General features: G+C 38.6%; 1 protein-coding gene across 1 annotated transcript in view; it reads right to left on the bottom strand.

Annotated features, from left to right (window-relative positions):
* Positions 1 to 12391, bottom strand: part of ROS1 (ROS proto-oncogene 1, receptor tyrosine kinase) — a 76476-nt gene extending 64085 nt beyond the window's left edge. Inside the window, exons 1-9 of the mRNA XM_050894482.1 lie at positions 12269 to 12391; positions 10434 to 10487; positions 8658 to 8717; positions 7943 to 7969; positions 5020 to 5080; positions 4171 to 4319; positions 2873 to 3011; positions 2185 to 2386; positions 1434 to 1510 (exon numbers count right to left, since the gene is read on the bottom strand). Coding sequence (XP_050750439.1) covers positions 1434 to 1510; positions 2185 to 2386; positions 2873 to 3011; positions 4171 to 4319; positions 5020 to 5080; positions 7943 to 7969; positions 8658 to 8717; positions 10434 to 10487; positions 12269 to 12391 — 892 coding nt within the window. The remainder of the gene's footprint in view (positions 1 to 1433; positions 1511 to 2184; positions 2387 to 2872; positions 3012 to 4170; positions 4320 to 5019; positions 5081 to 7942; positions 7970 to 8657; positions 8718 to 10433; positions 10488 to 12268) is intronic.
* Between the last annotated feature and the right edge of the window lie 253 nt (positions 12392 to 12644).

The raw sequence follows: 12644 nt of genomic DNA, 5'->3' as shown, positions 1-12644 counted from the left end.
GATAAGGACATATCAGTGTGTCTGAGCTATTACAAAAAAAAGAAGTCATATTTTAAAAAGCACTAGAGAAGCTATAAGTTCAATTTCTCTAACCAATAGCAGAAGACTGGCAATTCAGAGACAGACTTAAAGTGTTTGGTAGAGTTGAAAAGTTTCCAGGTGCTTGACAACTGGATTTCTTCAGGAGGAGGGGAGCATCTTTTGTTTTCTTTTCTAAAGATACATTTTGGTAACATTGATTTCATTCGCACTTGTGTTCTATCTCAACATGTACCTTTCTCTGGCAATTAATTAATATTCCTGCAATTCTTTGAGTGATACCTATAGTGTATCATTACTTCCATTATTAATTAGTTAATATAGTAAAATAAATACAGCCATGAACGAGCAACAAAAATTGATACGATTTCACATATTTGGCATGAGATAACTGAGGATGTTTTGACAAAAGAGTTTCATGTTAAGTATTTAATATTATTAGAAGAAATACATTTGTTTGTCAGCTGTTAAAATCTCATCTAGAAAATGGAAGCATGTCCTCTCAGTCGCTGCCTCAGACCGCTGAGGTGTTGTCCTGGTTTCGGCTGGGATAGAGTTAATTTTCTTCTTAGTAGCTGGTACAGTGCTGGGTTTTGGATTTAGTGTGAGACTGATGTTGATAACACTCTGATGTTTTAGTTGTTGCTAAGTAGCGCTTATCCTAAGTTAAGGACTTTTCAGTTTCCCATGCTCTGCCAGCAAGCAGATGTGCAAGAAGCTGGGAGGGAGCAGAGCCGGGGCAGCTGACTCAAACTAGCCAAAGCGATATTCCATACCATAGAATGTCATGCTCAGTGTATAAACAGGAGGTGTTGGCAGGGAGGGGCGGATCGCTGCTCAGGCATCGGTCAACAGGTAGTGAGCAATTGCATTGTGCATCACTTGTCTTTTCTTGGGTTTTATCTCTCTTTTTTTTTTGTTATATTCCTTTTCCTTACAATTATTATTATTATTATTATAGTAGTAGTAGTAGTAGTCTATTTTATTTTACTTTAGTTATTAAACTGTTCTTATCTCAACCCACAAGTTCTACTTTTTTCCCAATCCTCCTCCCCATCCCACTGGGAGGATGGAGGGGTGAGCGGCTGCATGGTGCTTAGATGCTGGCTGGGGTCAAACCACGACAGGTGTTTTTCATCTGTAAAACAACTCAGGCCAAATTTGTTTGGGCCTAACAGCTTCTTAGGTTATTACCATGCTGTGTAGCCTAATAATATCTACAGCTAAAGAACTGGACTCTCTCTGGTATCTGGTTGACTCCTCAGTGTACAACTCCTCGTCATGCACTGTTTACAGTCTAAACATTATTCTCTTCTGCCAGGTACATGGCAGCCCAGCGAACGTGACTTTGTCCCCAGGAACAGACAGTGATAAGGACACTGCTACTCTTGTACCTTTGGATTCTGGGGTTGTGATGTTGGCTTCGGCAGGGGGTCCAGCACCAAACTCATTAACCGCCACAATACTGAACCTACGGTAAACCAAAAAGACAGGTTTTGGTTTGCAGGTTGCTTTTGAAAGATTGCCTGAGAAACATTTTATCAAGTAGGGCAGCTGCTACAGAAGTGCTTGACTTTACGAAAACGTCCATTTAAATATAATGCTCTGGGAAATTTATAATAAAAATAAAACCAACCAGAATCTGAATTCCCCAAAGGTGGGACAACAAAAGAATCTTCTAAATTAAAATTCAAAATGGGGTTTCAGACTCAGAAGAGCAACTCAATTTCATTTCAAGGGAAGATCTGTATTTACCAGTGCAAGCAGAATGCAGGCCTTTGTGTTTAATAAAAACGGAGGAATTTTTCCAGATGCTTAAAGGACTACAGAGGACTGCTCTATCATTCCCTGAATATGCTGAAAATATGCCACACAAGCTTAAAAAAATGAAAAACAGCAGCTAAGAAAATGCAGCCTGCTGGCCCTATATCAAATTGCTTTTTCTTCCTCCCCATCTGACTTCCATATAAGCAGCCAACTCATCTGGAATAACTCCGTTATGTCAAGGAAGGTACCCTTGCTTTTGGCAAGAACATAAGTAAACAGCATAATTGTGCAGAAGTGGTATTTAGGCATACCCTGTACTATGTGGCCAAGAAGTGCTACAGCACACTTGGCCGTGTTGGTTATCTTTTCTTTTCGTACCTGTAAGTGTTGTTTGGGAAGGTGGAGTAGAACTGAAAGCTATGCCCTCTTGAGGCTCTCAACAGTTCGTGATTCTCACTGGTCAGGAGCAAGTTATATCCAACAATCAATCCATTTGGAAAAAGTGGTGGAGACCAGCTAACTTCAACAGTGTTTGGACTTGAACTCTGAATATCTTTAATAATGGGAGCTGTCGCAGGAGCTGCAAGAGACAGAAATAACTGACTCTGGGATGGCATTTAAGACATTAATGGTTTTTCTTTTTTTAGGTACATTTTTAGGTTTCATACCTGTTAATTCATTTATACTAATAAAAATGATTAGGGACAGCATAAAATTTCAGCAACGGTTAACTTTTTTTAGTGTCCAGGAAAATGTGTGTGTATTTCAGTCAAAAAGTTAACATGCATAATTATGCACAAAAGTATCCAATGTGCCCTCACAATTTTGACCATGGACTTTTCTGTGCATGTTTTTAAAACTAAAAGCAGGAAGCAGCCCTAAATCTTCTAGTTCAAACAAAAAGAGCTTGTAGTATTTTAGTTTGGTCTTCTGCAGCTACCCAACAGACAACATACACATCATTCTGAAGATTAAGCATCAATGTTTTCTGTGAAAGAAACAACAGGGAAACCTAAATGTCTCTGATATGGTTCTGAAAGATGCAATTAATGGTGCCATTCATTACCTCCAAAAGCATGTGTCCGGTAACTGGGACTAGATGGAGAATGGAGCTGCAGCTGAGATGTAATGATCCAAACTACTCGAAACACGTATTCTGTGAAGGCTTGAAGGTCTTTGACTGTATATGAAGTTTCAGATACTACCTAGGTTAATACACAGACACAATCATTTTTTTTCTTCCTCCATCTGCAGCTACTATGTAGGGTGTTACCAGGACAAGAGGTCTCATACAACAACATACATATTTCAGGATACAAAAGTGCAGCATCCTAAGTTTAAATAAGCGGAAATTCTGGGAGTTATTTTCAGCACAGACTTTGATTTTCCATCCTTTTTCTCTTCTCTTTTCTTCAGAACATGCTACCAAATCTAAACAATGAGCGGATGGATGGAAGGATGGATGCAATATAATAGTAAATTTGAAGAATAAGGTAAAAAACCTAAAATAATAACATATTACGGGCAATGTATTTTAAACTGTTGATACCTATACTACAGGTTTAAGATCTAAAGGCTCCTAGTTACCCTAAAATATTTATGGTCTGAAGTCATTGTTCCCCATTATTTCACCAATGATTAATTCAGAAGAACTTCCTGCTTAGCAAATTATCTTTACCTTTGATTTGTGGCACCAACTTGCCATACTCTGTAAATTGGTCCAATAGAGATGGTGGCAAGATAACAAGTGTATAGCTGACGCAAAAGAACATAATATGAGAATAACTGTACTGAGTCAGAACAAAGGTCTATCTAGCCAAGTATTGCATCATTGACAAGAACCAAAAAAAATTTCTCTAGGGAAAGGTTAAAAAAAAAAAAAAAAAGAAAGCCTACAGTGATATTTCTCCTGAATACTCTCAGTCTTGGCATTTTATAAGCATGGCTCAACATGAAACAATGGCAATGTTTGCATTTAGTAGAACTCAATTTTTTCCTCCATTAATTTGTCCAGTCACTTTTCAAACCCCATTTAGTAATTTTAATATTTAGGAGTTTAAATTCTGTAATTTAACATCCACATGTGACAGGAAGCAGCTGAACATTTTAACTATACATTCTGCAACAAAATACCTTCATTTGCTAGTTTTGAACCTGCTACCTGCTAGTTTCCATCAAGGTCCCTAGTTCCTGTGTTGGAGGAAACAGGGAATAATTGTCCACTTCTCAGCTTCTCCATGCTACTCATGATTTTGCAAACCTCTTTCGTGTGCCTAACATATTATCCAATATTTTTGTAAAATAAAATGAAGAGCAGAGAAGAACCTATTTCCTTGCAAAGTAAAAGGAAGTGTCCTCCTTTACCTCTGTGTACCTCCAGTCTCCAGGGAGCTGATTGAACTTCCACTGGATAATATATTTCACCCCAGAGATGTTAGCTGGCTTCCACCCTAATGTGACACTGTGGCTTCCAATGGTAGATGCAAATGGTGCTCTAGGCTTGTTCAAGTAGTCTGAGGGGAAAATACGGTACAACAGTAAGAAAAATCCTTTCATGGCAATCTCTGGGTCTTAAGGGTAAAAGCCTATTACCCCACACACCTGAAAGCTGTGAAGCCAATAAAAACACACAAAAGAATATATTGAAAATGTTGCTGAATAAATTACATGACATTTTAAAGACAGTTTGATAAGTAAGCCTGAACTGGGCCAAGCCCAGTGTAAGCAAATGTGACTACAACTCTGCGCTTGTGTAAATGCACTTTTAGTTACAGGTACTTAGCAAAATTTTGCTGAATAGAAACCTAGAGAAGGTATGGGAGACTTCTGAAGAGGTTTTCAAGGAGCCTATTTCAACAGCACTGTAGTGGCCCAACTGTTCCCACATAAGTTGCAGGAGCTTTTGGCAACGATTTCAAGATAGCAGACAGGTCAAGGACAGGTGCTCGACAAAGTATCATCTTAAACAGTTGAGACTGGATTAAAAAAGTCTCATGTCCATGAAAGGGAGGGAAAAAAAAGTTTTACTATAAGATAGAGTTAACTTCATTGTATTCGTTAAAAGATAAAAGAAGAGTGGTAATTTTCTGATGAATCAAAACACTCAAGACATTCCTATTTTTTCAAAGAAATCCAGATAATAGAACAAGACTATAATCTTAAAACTGAATTTATCAGACTGTGAATCGGACACAGGACTCCATTCAGACTTACTCTGTGCTTCAACTCCATATGCATCCTCTGCACTGCTACAGCCAAACTTACAGGAAACTGTCTGTGTAGGGTATAGAACTCACTGGTTAGTATTGTGTAAAGGCAAACTTCCTCCTAGAATCATGCAGACACATTTTAAATACATAGAAATCCTGTGGACATTTTGAATACATACAAACCCTGTGGAAATCATTACATTCATTCTAAAAAATAGCAGTACCACAAACTCACTCCGAAGAGCTTCCCGAGAGCCTTTCCATCAATTCACTGGGCACTGAATTAGGGTTTTCCTCCTTATACACTGTCCCTTTGTGGAAAGCACAAAGACGGGGCTACATTAAGGTTGGAAATAGACTTCAGTGACAACCATAGGGTTAGGAAGTAATGGTTTTTAACTTGTTAATGATATGTTCCACATGTTGGATTTCACCCTTTCCTGCTTCATGTATTTCCTATGAATGAGGCACATTCTTACAAATGTACTTCCAGTGAATTTTCAAAACAGTTGAAATTAGTCATTTGTAAGAGCAGCCATGCCTGATTCACACTTCCTTGTTAGTAATTACTCCTTCTGGTACAGTCGTGTCTAAAAGCTGCAAACATAACAAATAACCCAGGGCAGTGAGTTCTCCACACTCACATCCTAAGAACAGAAAATTCCTAAGAGTTTTCAGTTTAGGTAATGAACACAGATATAGTGTTACCCTGCTTTATAGGTAGAGAACTTAAGAAGAGGTAGTAACATTTTCCAGGTGGATCTCAGTAGCTTAAAAATTACATGCAAGACTGAGTCTCCTGGAAAGCCAAAACTTTTGAGAAGTGATGGTTTGAGCTTTTCTAGACAGGCATTTTATTTGGGCTCATTTTATTCTGCAAGTTCATTCAGCCTGTAAAATCTTGAAGTTTGCTCCATACGGCAGTCACCCTTCAAGTGATGATTAACCTTTAGATCATTCAGAAGCAATTCATTATGTTAAGTGAGCAAATTTTTTTAATCGCTCTTCCTATGATTCTAGGATACACATTTCCGGCACCCTACGGAAACTGGTAAGGCATGTTATTTATTTCAGACAAGAGCTGCAGCTGAGATGGATTTAAAAACTTGCTTAGCAGTATATTTCTATATACATTACATAGAATGTGGCATTCAGTGCCAAGTGCAAGCACTTAAAAGGTTTTTTCCAATGTTTTCATATTCAGAAAGATAAAACACTTCCAAATGAATTATCATGACTGTTAGCAGGCAAAGATCCAGGTATTAGCAGACATCAGTTATCAACTGTACACTGGAGCTTTCGTTTACAACCAAGATTTGTTTCGTTTGTAGGGGATAGTGTCCCCAGGTTACTTGCTGATTCATAGTGCCTTCTGCTTCATTTAACACAGACATTTCTGACCATTTGTTTTTTGTCGTGTTTTTCTTTCTTCTTCTGATCTTCGTCCAAACCATAAATCCAATTTTTGCTTGAGGTAAGAGGATTACTAAAGCTCCTAGCCTTAGAAATTTTGAGGGAAATTTGCCATCTGCTCTGCCTGAAAACAAGAAATCCTCATATATTCTCCATCGACAAGAACTGCCGCTGTATGAGCCAGATTCTGCTGCCCTTTCTTGTGAATATTCCCATCGAATTCAGTGGCACTCCCCTGTTCCTAGGTGAGAGGTAATATCTAACAAACAGGAGCAATATTACCAGATTTCAGTCCCAAGGTGTAGTCACATGACAGAGCTGAGCCAACGCCAGAGGAAAAGTCCCACTCTTACTCCCACTCCTTTCCTCTGCAGACTGCAGTGACCTGATCCTCTGCATGCAATGACCTGGTGCTCACCTGACCATGTGGGGAGTCAAGTCAGCCAGCTAATCCAGTGGAAAGATAATCCCACAAAAGCTCTTGTGGAGTTAGTGAATTATACTGTCATATTTGTGGCCAGACAAGCAAAAAAAAAAACCCAAACCCCAACAACAACAACAACAAAACCCCCAGACTAATTCTGTGTTTCTACAAAAGTAAGTTGGTTACTTCTTGGACTGTTCCTACACTCCAAAACCACCATTTAGCATATTTGTAAACCTTTGTCATGGTCACAATTTCACAGATTAAAAAGCATTAAAAAAATCAATCCTTTCAATCAAATTTCCAGCTTGCCAATGGGTTTGTGTTCTTCTCAGGATTCCCTCTAACTCCTCCGTCGCCTGCTGGAAGCGTGTTGCCCCCATCTGGGTACAGCCTTCATATTGAGGTCTCAACAGTCCCAAACACAATCCTGCAGTCATCTCATCCCCATCCCATCCTACACTCTAAGTTCATGCTAGAAGGGCCCCAGAAAAGCACCATCTCTTTAGCAGCACTTTGTTGCCTCATACTTATCACTGTAAACATCAGTCCATCTGCAGCACAGACCAGGCACTCCCCATTTGAGATCTCTTTCTAAAGGGCAACACGTTGCCCCTTACTGAATTGCATTTTACTTCATTCAGACTCTCTACCCAGTCAAGAGAGTGGTTTGTCTTCTGGCTCCCACTCCTTGTTTCCACTTCTCACCACACCAGCCTTAATAAGCATTCTCTCTGGATCATCTTTGATGGCATTAATGAAAAACTGGATAGAACAAGACTCCTTTGAGAGCCTAGAACATAGTTTAAATAGATCTGTACAGTGTTCCATACTGGTGTGATTAGTCTGCTTTCTTTAAAGCAATATTCTTTGCTACACGAACAGTATTTAATGCAAACATGTTCTTAGCCACCATGCTGGAAAGAAAGGATTCGGGACCTTAACTCATTCTTCAGCTTTAGGAAGGACAAAACAGTTAGACCTGGACTAATAAGTTTGTGTATCTACACTGTATTTCTTAGCACTATGTGGACATAGTAATCACTGAAATTGCGATTTTTTTGTATTGATCTGATAGCATTTAACTTACCTCACATGCTCTGGTGTATGTCTTGTTCTGCCAAGAAGCAAATTAATAAAATGCAGGATTAGCATAAATATAATCACAGACTATTTCAAACAGATAATATCAATTAATTAGAAGTTTCTTACAGTGAAAGTACGCTACAAAACCTTATCACTGGCAAATAAGGAAAGAAGGAAAACCCACACTTGAAAAACCAGAAAGTCAACATTAAAATGATGCCAAGGATGAATGAGCTTCAGGTGTTCAAGAGGTCCAGAAATAAGAGCAGTTTAAAAACTGTCATGGCCATTGTCCCAGACCAATGCTAATTCTCATCCATCTGGTTTAGTAAAAGCAAGAAATCAATCTAGTAAAGACCATGTGCTTCATTTACATCGGCATACAACACTGAGACAGGCCCCAGTAGAGTAAAATCCTGAAAAGCACTAGTTCTTTCTCACTGCCTGAAAATCTGGGTGAGCAGTTGAGCTTAATGTACTGTAAAATGTCCCCACATTTTGACAAACACAACGAAAACTTTTGATGTTACAGGTAACTCCCATAGCAAGAATTATTATCTTCCCAAAAGAGAATTTATATACGTACTGAGAGAAAATATGGACATTACATCTTTTCATAGAAACACTGCTCTTGTTAGGTTTTCTACATCTGCCATTGGACAAGGTGCTTGATGGACTGGAGACAAGTGCTATAGAGCCAAGGCTAAGGCAATACTCACACATTTCAGTGGGCAATTGATTTGCACTGTTGCATTCCAAAACAGACATCCCTGTGTGCACTGTAAAGACAGATGGTGGCTTTAAAAAGGACTTTGAAAGTACACTTTTGAAGAGAAGAGATACTCCAGCGCTAAGCAGGGTGGTGGTGGTGGTGACAATAGTGCAATTTCCAGCTGCAATAAAACATTCTGCATGACCAAGTCACTTAGCTCCTTCATGCCCTGGTTCATTAGCAATAAAATAGGCACTTACAGCACTTAAACTCTGTAATAAAAATATTAAATATACCAAAGATTATAGGTACTCAGATACTACAGTAAGGGAGTTATGTTGTGTAGTGCCCTTCTCAATGTAAAATCAAACATAGAGCAGAAGAAAAAATAAATCATTCTTAGAGATTGGTTTTTGCAAAACAGTAGATGTTCAACTACCTGTTCAGCTCTGGTAAAGACTTTGACACCCTCGCGTGTACTGAGAGCACTAAAAGGACTGCAGGACACCTGAGCAGACTGCGACTATCACCTGGGGAGAGTGCTCAGCCTTACATAGGCCTTGGGAAAGGGCTGAGGCACAGCTCCAGAGGCAGAAGGAACCCTGGCTAAGACAGTCCATGTTCAGTCTTCTCTGGGAACGAGTAACCCAGCCAGCCATGATGTGTGTGGCCAGTGCTCCCTCTCTCCCAGCTTTATTTTACTACTTGTTCTCTGTGGAGAAGTAACAGATACACAGTATGCAGCACAGCCAAGCACAGCAGAAAGCCCTTCAACACAAGACCCCTGCTTTCCAACAGGCTGGGCATCGGCTTTAAAACCATGAGTTTTCAAAGACATAATAAATATTATGTGGTTTGGATTTGATGGTGGACCTTTCTTATTTGTTCTGTCCCATCCACTTCTTAATGGTCTTGTACATTTTTCTTTTTAAAGGGAAGCTGGAAGGGAACAACTTTGGAAGCAGGAGACTCTGATATGGAGAATTGCAAAGCCTCATGAAAAAAAAGCTAGACTTGATAACACTGAGCAAAGATACACAGTAACCTAAATAGGCAAGTCAACTTTGCTATGTATTGTCATGACAACACAGCCTTTTATGGTCCCAGCATCATAAATGACCCAGCCTCGCTAGACACCAGGTGCTGAGAGGCTGCTTCCCACTAGTCTCTGTGGAAAATATTGACGACTGAATTCTCCACCACTCTTCAAAGAATATGTATAACCAGCAGCTTGAATTGCATTTGCAATCTGAACTAGGAGAACATCAGCTAAAGTCCTCACAAGAATGTTGCTATGGAAAGCTCCTGTTAAGCTAAAGAGCCCCCCACGACAGACACAACCATTTAAAGTCCTACAGAACTCTAAATTTTCAACAATTGTCATTTTAAGTTTTCTCAAATTTGATTTTCATCAAATCACTGAGAAAACAAACTGAACTACTTAACTGTAGCTGAATAAAAGTCTTAATGATTTGCATTTTGGAGGGTACACTAGTTTTGACTCATTTTCTCAAAAATGAGTGATTATGAACTTTGTATTTCGCAAATGTGAACATGACTCACAGCAGAGATCCACACCCTTTACATATTTTCTTTAAACAGAAAAGATAGTTGTGTCTTTAATAATTTGAGCCAAATCTAAGCACACAACTTACTGACATATGCCAGACAGGCAACGGTGCTCATTTACGTGAAGTCTTTGACAATACGATCATTGTACCCGTTTTAATCAAATAGCAGTAGCATAAAATGTCAGTAATTAACAAAGTAAACCATTACTCACCGCTCCAGTGATGTCACTAACATTGCAAAGGTTAGTAATTCCAAGTTCTCCTTCCTATAAGAGAAATACACACTTTTTTACAAAGAGTCAAAATGTTTCCCCAAAATTCTTTGATTAAAATATATTAAAGCATTGGTTTCTTATAAAACTAATTTTCTTTGACTAATGTTTCCTCATTTGAAGAAATTTATTGTTAACACACCAGTAGCTTCTCACTTGAGACTAATTTCAGAGTACCATCAAACAAAGACATTGGCAGAATCAGTTGGTGTTAATTAAATTATCTCAGGTAGGAATTTGGCTCTCAGCTCCTGATTCTGGTTCACTGAGTCAATGACAAATGATTCATAAACATGTTGGGCATAAATGACAAAGCCAAGTGGTTTTGACCTCTTGGGAGCAGAAAGACCTTCCTTCAAGCTAAATACCTTTTGTCTGGCCGCCTTTTGAAGGGGTTTTACGCAGCCATATGGTGACCGCCCTTCCTCTCCTGCCAAAAGTGCTCTTGAGCTAAGGTGCCTGTTTTTTCACATCATTCAAAGTGTGCAAAACCTGTCACTGCCTGTGACATGCAATGATTTGAGGATGTATCTAACAACCTTGGAGAAGCTGAATGTTAGGTCTTAAGTTTTGTCCTGCAAACAGGTAAGAGCACCCTTAATAAAACAACTCTCAGGAAGAAATTTTCAGCACACTGGGCACACGGTTACAACAGTGAGAACCAAAGGTGTCACAAAGCAAATGTGAACACAGTAAGTAGACTGGAGGCGAAAAATAAGATTTACAGCTCTCAGACTCCAAGATTATATTTTTCTCATCGGAATCCCTTACACAACATGTTCACTGAACATGAATGTGATTTTTCTGTCTTTCAAAGCTGAGAGGAAGAGCAACTTATTTCTTATTCTGAATTAATTTAAGCCTAAATCAAAGGATCCCCGTTAAAGTTATCATTGCATGATAGGTTTCCATCAGGGAAAGCAATTAACTCTTTCACTGGTGCAAGAGTTAGAAATAGTTTTAAAGGAACTGTCAGAAAAATGTGTGATATAAAATGGAGCAGGTGACAGTCGTCTGCAGCAGGTTTCCACAGTTAGTTAGCTCCAAGGCACAAAATGTCCTGTTTACAGAGCAAAGGTACATGGTCTTCTAAACAACATCAACATTTCAGACAAATAGAAACAAGGACGTAACTCCTGAAAGCCTCATGCAGAATTATTGTTTGGACTTGAGAGGTTTTGCTTATCTTTGTCGTGCATCAGTAGAAGGAAAAATAATAAATTCCACTGGACTACTCAAAGGAACACTAAGAAAGCATAAGATTAAGGATCCAACCACTTACTTCAATACTTAAAGAAATATCCACCATTTAAAGCATGGGTGACTTACAAAAGAAGCTGAAACTAGTTCAGGATAATTGTGCAAGCCACAGATTCTGAGACAATTTCTTGTGAATTTACAGTTTTCTTAGGTTTGTATAAGAAAAGGCATAGACTAGACAGAAACTAACAGGTAAAATGAATAAACTGAAAGAACAAAGGTTTCTCTCCTCCATCCTCCAGGGTCTTTAGCATTTATAGTAATTTCACGAGCTGTTGGAACATAAGTATATGAAGAAAGTATAAAATGAAAACCCATGCAATCTGGTTAATGGGATTTCTTCCTTACCAGGTTCCACAAATTCAAATGTTAAACATTAGTTCTCAAACTCTGCTTTTACTCAGATGATACATTCTTTAAAATAATTTTGAAAAAGCTGATATGTAATAGAGAAATCTTACTGTGCTAACAACCTTCTATGTTTCAAAAGATAAGTACAGTTTTTCAAAACTTACCAGGTTACTTGTACATAAGTTTTGACAATTTTTTGAAAAAGTACAGTACACTGCAGAAATCCATACACAGTAAAAAGCAGCGAGTCTGTTTAGCAGGAGATCCCACAGGCAAGTGTTCCTCATAACTCAAACAATTTCATCTGTCAGTCTGATTCTTTCCTTGACTTCGCCATATGAACTCCTTTTAGTCTAGATGACAGACGCGACTGTGAAATTTCTGCATTTCAGTTTATTAAATATTTTTTAAATCCTTGTTTACAGTCCGTTCCTTCAACAACATTTCAGCTTCCTGGAGCACTTGTCTTGAAATTGCACAACATTTATTTCATAGTTTCTTATTAAACCACTGAAACAAAAGAGTTGACCAATGAAAGTC

Source organism: Gymnogyps californianus, chromosome 3 (assembly GCF_018139145.2).
Source record: "Gymnogyps californianus isolate 813 chromosome 3, ASM1813914v2, whole genome shotgun sequence".
NCBI lineage: Eukaryota > Metazoa > Chordata > Aves > Accipitriformes > Cathartidae > Gymnogyps > Gymnogyps californianus.
This window is presented reverse-complemented; position numbering and strand designations above follow the sequence as displayed.